The sequence below is a fragment of the Lolium perenne genome, chromosome 4 (genome assembly GCF_019359855.2).
Source record: "Lolium perenne isolate Kyuss_39 chromosome 4, Kyuss_2.0, whole genome shotgun sequence".
Taxonomy (NCBI): domain Eukaryota; kingdom Viridiplantae; phylum Streptophyta; class Magnoliopsida; order Poales; family Poaceae; genus Lolium; species Lolium perenne.
In genome coordinates this window covers 112,619,579-112,625,374 of record NC_067247.2, presented here as the reverse complement: position 1 = coordinate 112,625,374, position 5,796 = coordinate 112,619,579, and the positions used below count along the sequence as shown (strand labels likewise).

Genomic DNA, 5,796 nt, shown 5'->3' with positions numbered 1-5,796 from the left:
CAAGCAGAACATCTGATCTGAACTGTCTACCCCCGTGCACACAGCCAGCAAAACATCTGAGCTGAACTGCTTATCTGAACATTGTTTGCCTCAACACACAGCAAGCCAGCCAAGGACTGAAACATGAGGTTGGCAAACCTGCTACCTTCACCCCGACAAAATGGACCAGGAGTTGCTACACATCCAGCTTTCTGACCGTCAGCTTCATTCAGATCAACACTGGATAAATATCCAATTTCGAATCTGTTCTTATGGACAAAAGAATAGAACCATACTACCTTTCTCCATCCACAAAAGGAAACGAGCCAACAACAAATTATCTTAGAAAGCCCAACATTTTCCCACCATACTCCCTTTCTCCATCTACAAAAGGCAACCAGCCAATACCACGGTTTCTCAGATGCCCAACCTTTTCCCACCATCTTAACCCTAATGTCTAAACCCTAAATCCTCTTAACCCTAATGTCTAAACCCTAAATCTTGAAAGCCCCCGCAACGTTCCGAAGCTTCGCTTTTGCTCTTGATGTACTTCCACTTCCGGCTCAGATCCTTCGGTATACGTGCGGGGTGGAACACGTCCTTGCCATGTTCCCGGATCTGAACCCAAGAGATCAGCCCCTTCCCTTTCGGCGCAAACAGGGCAACCGCTTCCTGGATCATACCAGTGGGAATTAGTTAATTTGTAAGTACAAGGACGACCATTTACTGACTAGGGAAAATGCTAGATCAGCTCAGAAGAAGATGGTTGTCGCATGCTTATACCCTTAAAGCCGCCTCTTCTTCTCCCGTCCAACGGAGCGGCGTGCGCCTGGCAGTCGTTACGAAGGAGTTCCTTCTTGGTGCAAGGGGGTTTCTAGTTCTAGCCAGCGTACAAGGATCATAGCTGTAACAAAGACAAACATGCTCAGTTCTTCGAATTATGAAAAAGGAAACATACGCTGTTACAACAGACAGAAACAAGGGTACCTTCATGCTTAATTATAACACAAAGCATCTGCATTTAGAAACATGGGGTATTGTAAAATAAATCTTCAATTGTGCTTCCTAATTTATGTGTACACGTTACTTCAGAACTTGGCGGTTGTGAAACAGCAATGCACAGAGTAATACCCAAACGCGCCTGGTAAAAACTTCATAATAATACAACATGCTTTTAGCTATGCCACAGCAGTCACCATTCTACACAATGAAGTCGGAGTACAATCTAACTTCCCCGTCCTAAATATAGCTAATTTCAAACTAACCATGGTACAACTTAACTGTGCAAGAGGGCTGGAGCTTGGTAGGTTCCATCCCACCATCATCTATGGTATAGCTTTATTTCATGCAAATCAGGTCAGGGGGTTCAATAGTCATATGATTCTAAACTAACCACAGATCAACAGGGTTCCTCAATTATTCGAGAGAATATAACTTGGCAAAAAAGATCTAAACACTTATTTGCGCTTACGGATAGTAAACACTTACTTGCGCCCAGGACAAGCAACACTAGCATCGCTTCTTTTCTCATGACGAGGCTCTTCACCTTCACAAGGAAGTTGCTGATTTTTAGTAGATTGCTCACAGTGTTGCTTTGCAAATTGCTTTTTCAGAAGGAAAGCATGCAAGTGCTTCTTAGCTACACATAATGTTTTCTCAGCCTTTTTGTGAGCTTCAGTGGCTTTGAAACAGAAGCAAAGAGGGCAATAAAACTGGCCATCATTGAATCTCACTGATGAAACAAAAGGTCCAAAACAGCTAACATGAGCAGCTATGGGGCAGCTGCGACATTTCATAAGGTGTCCATGTTTACCACATTGATAACACGAGTCTAGCAAACTCTGTTTTCCACCACATAATGTATTCTGTTCCAGGTTGTTGACATCATCAGATATCACTTGATCATCTTTGTCGATAGTGCTATCAGCCAGATGGTTCCTGTCACTTCCAGAATCAGTATTCTGTTCCAGGTTGTTGACATCATCAGATATCACTTGATCATCTTTGTCGATAGTGCTATCAGCCAGATGGTTTCTGTCATTTCCAGAATCAGTACCTTGACTCACCTGCTGACAACCGTCACTGCTGTGTTGTTCCAAAATGGAGGTCTTATCAACAACGGTACTTTGTTCAGCTATGCAGCTACCTGCCAACTCATCTAGTTAGTGGCGGGAGGGACAATAATATAAGCAGGAGATATATTAAAGAAAGGTACTTACCAAAGCGAGAGCTACTGGATTCCTGAAAATCACGAGGAGATTTTGGAACAGATTTGGTGCCACTGTAACAAGATTCTTGAATTTTGGTAATGTTCTTTCTGGGATTATGCTTGGGTAAAGAGCAATAAGACTCTAGAAAAGTCTGCTCAGCACAGACTGCATTCTTTTTTAAGTTGCTGCCATCATCAGATAGCGATTGATCAACTTGTTCAGCGAAACTGATTGCTAGATGATCCTCATGACCATTCTTTTGTTCAAGTATTTCAGTATGGTTGGTGGTGTTCTTCGGTGGAAGGATACTGACATTTCCAACATCCAGAACTTGAGTTTCTTTATCACCAGCGTCACCTTGTTCTGAAACGGTTCTCTTTTCCACAGCAGTATCCTTACTGCCTTGTTCACCTGTGCAACTACCTGCAATCTAACTTATTTAGTGATGGAACAAAAGTACAAGCATGGGAAAAAAATATAAGGTATGCACCGATAAGGTACCAGCACATATACTGCTTTTTTTGGCACATTTGCTGCCTCATATCTCAAAACTACAAGGTGTTGATCATGATGTGTCGTTTACAATTACAAGCTGCACATCCCTAGCCACTTAATTAAGTTAAAGTCATGGTTTAGCGTTGTTAGCTACTCTACTGAGGTTAGTCATTTGTTCTGAAATAGGGAAAGCTTTATGGAGCTCTGAAAGAAGCAGAGCATGAGGAATTAAAGAAAGAGGGATATAAGGAATAAGACAAATAGGAAGACGTAAAAGGGAGAGAGAGATGATCAAATCAATTACTTGCTTGTCACCTATCAGTGAAACATTTGTATGGTTTTTCTAATTGTTATTCACTTCCAAAACGTCAAATAAAATATATTAATTCTATAACCATTCGAATAAGTTGATATGAAATTTTCTGTTTCAATGCTGGTGTTCTCCATCTTAATTCGTAACTATATATATAGTGCATATATTTTTTCTGTTACTACGTTTGATATAGAAGGAAAACACAGTCATGAATATAAGCTTTGCCAGTAGATATAGCAACGAGACATACCGATGAGGGAGCTGCTAGGCGGTGTGTCGTAGCCAGGCACTGGTAGCTGTTTCTGACGCTCAACTGTATTCACAGACATTAGGAATAGAAAGATAATAAACATAGAGGGAAGCAGCATGTAAACTGCACACAAGTGCACATACATACCAGGTTCTCCAAAAGCATGAACAATGGTATGCTCTGCAGATAGTTTTCCAGTGCTATAGAGAAACAAGAAAAGAAAAAAAAAAAGGAACAATTAGCTTGGAAAATCGTAGATGATCGTTATGATTTAGGACTCACCAACGATCTCCGCTAACCCATAATTGCGCTCTCAACTGAAGGTGTTGTTCATAGGTGAATGTTGTATGCGCCAAAGTGGTGTTGCGGTCTGGACTCTCGGAAGGATCCCTCAAGAAAAACTCTGCACTCCCAGGTGTCCACGGATCATCATCCTAGCAACCATGATAGATTTCGAGCTGATGCATGATGCGCAACAACACGGTAACATAAACAGCGAACGACGGGGGTAGAGGCTTTTTTTTCACCTCGGCGTCTGGAACGTGTCCGGATCTGTTACAAGACTTCCCTGACGAACTTGACAGTGGCGACCCAGCTGCGAAAGGAACAAGCCAAATAATAAGAAGAGATAAAAGGGAAAGATAGATGATCAAATCATTTACTTGCCTGTCACCTGTCAGTAACACATGTCTATGTATTTTTTATAATTGTTATTCACTTCTAAAACATCAAATAAACAAATATTAATTCTATAACCATCCAAATATAAGTTGATACGAAAACTTCTGTTTCGAGACTGATGTTCTCCATCTTAATTCGTAACTCATACATACATGATTATTAATGCATAAAATTTTCTGTTACTATGTTAGATATAAAAGGAAAACACAGTCATGAACAAAAAACTTTGCAAGTTGATCAAGCAACGAGACAGACATATAAGGCACATGACAAAATAGAAGGTATGTACCTACGAGAGAGCTGCTAGGCGGCGTGTCATAGCCAGGCACTGGTGGCTGTTGGGTCTGCCATCGATCGACAGCAGCACGCCATAGATCCTGCCACACATGTTTCTGACCCTCCGCTGTATATTCACATATATCAGGAATAGAAAGATAATAAACAGAGAGGGAAGCAACATGTAAGCTGCACATACGTACCAGGTTCTCCAAAAGCATGAACCATGGTATGCTCTGCAGATGGTTTTCCAATGCTAAATAAAAACAATGAAAATCAGCTTGGAAAATCGTAGATGATCGTTATGATTTATATGACTCACCAAAGATCACTGCGAACACATAATTGTGCTCTCAGCTGAAGGTGCTGTTCATAGGTGAATGTTGTATGTGCCAAAGTGGTGTTGCTGTCTGGACTCTTGGGAGGTTCCCTCAAGAAAAACTCTGCACTCCCGGGCGTCCTCGGATCATCCTGGCAACCATGATAGATTACTGACTGATGCATGATGCGCAACCACATGGTAACATGTACAGAGGGAGGCGGGGATAGAGGGTTTCTTTTACCTCCGTGTCTTGAACGAGGAGCTCGGATCCGTGACGAGGCTTCCCTGACGGACTTGACGGCGGCGGCGAAGCAGCTGCAAATGGAAGGGGGCAGGCATGCAGCTAGTGTTACTATTATTGCATCTCCACTATAGTTACTGGAACTGATCATGGAAAAGGTAGGCGGCCGGCCGAGATTTGATTTGGGTAGGTGACTGATGCAATTTAGGAAGATGACGGGCCAGATTTTGGTAATCCCCTGCTTAATTTGCTTCCAGGAAACATGTGATTTTGGAGAGAGAGAGAGAGAGAGAGAGAGAGAGAGAGAGAGAGAGAGAGAGAGAGAGTTTGGGGGGAAATTGGGGGACTTGAGCAAGCACACGAGATCAACCGCATCCGCGCTCGACCGAGTGGCTCGAAACACACGGACGAAAAAGGCGGGGAGCAGCAGGGGCTGCCACGGTCCGTACCTTGAGCTTCAGGTGGCAGAAACCCTAGGCCGAGCGGCGCGACGGCGGTGTCCGGCGGAGAGCCGCCGGCCCTAGGCGGCGTGGCGTTGGCGTTGGCGTTGGCGGGAGGCATCGTTCCCGGCGGCCGGCTCCGCCTCTCGTGGTGGCGAGCAGGGGAAGTGCGAGTGAGACAGAAATTTTGAAACTTTGAACTTCAACCAGGAGACAGTGAGAAGGGAAGAAGAGACGGTGGGTGCGCCTTTCTCTGTGCCACGCAGTAAATGAGACAGGAAGCACTGGGCTTTTCGCGCGGCGCCGACGCGTGGCAACCGGGCAAAGAACTGGATGATCCATTTCTTTTTCCCATTTCGTAAATTTTGATTTTTTTGACACTTGGAGCTGCAAGTTGTGTGTCCACGCTACACCTCCAATTTTTTTTTCTGAGAAATACAATATAAACATAGACACTCACATACACATGCACATATTCACCCATATGAAGACACATACGCATATCCTGCCTCTATGAGCATCTTTAAAAGATTGAGCTGGCGGATTGGATCTTGAAATTAACGAAGTCATAACAGACGTCTCGCTATCG

At 43.5% G+C, this 5,796-nt stretch overlaps 1 protein-coding gene and 1 long non-coding RNA gene across 2 annotated transcripts; both read right to left on the bottom strand.

Moving 5' to 3' along the window:
- Positions 1-453: 453 nt before the first annotated feature.
- LOC127304429 (uncharacterized) lies at positions 454-4,057 on the bottom strand. The gene is made up of 9 exons (XM_071829126.1): positions 4,045-4,057; positions 3,775-3,920; positions 3,530-3,681; positions 3,395-3,447; positions 3,248-3,310; positions 2,199-2,612; positions 1,468-2,125; positions 763-883; positions 454-651 (listed from the first exon to the last, which is right to left on the bottom strand). The coding sequence occupies exons 1-9, from the start codon at positions 4,055-4,057 to the stop codon at positions 460-462; spliced, it is 1,812 nt and encodes a 603-aa protein (XP_071685227.1). The 3' UTR covers positions 454-459.
- Positions 4,058-4,217: 160 nt separating this feature from the next.
- Positions 4,218-4,669, bottom strand: LOC139830894 (uncharacterized). Its single transcript, XR_011744411.1, has 3 exons — positions 4,527-4,669; positions 4,408-4,460; positions 4,218-4,331 (listed from the first exon to the last, which is right to left on the bottom strand). It is a non-coding gene; the product is annotated as an uncharacterized lncRNA (long non-coding RNA).
- Positions 4,670-5,796: the final 1,127 nt, after the last annotated feature.

Coding starts and splice junctions, on each gene's coding strand:
- LOC127304429 (XM_071829126.1), bottom strand. Junction 3,448..3,529: donor TGGGTTAGCGGAGATCGTTG/GTGAGTCCTAAA, acceptor GTTTCTCTATAG/CACTGGAAAACTATCTGCAG. Junction 2,613..3,247: donor GCCTAGCAGCTCCCTCATCG/GTATGTCTCGTT, acceptor GTTAGATTGCAG/GTAGTTGCACAGGTGAACAA.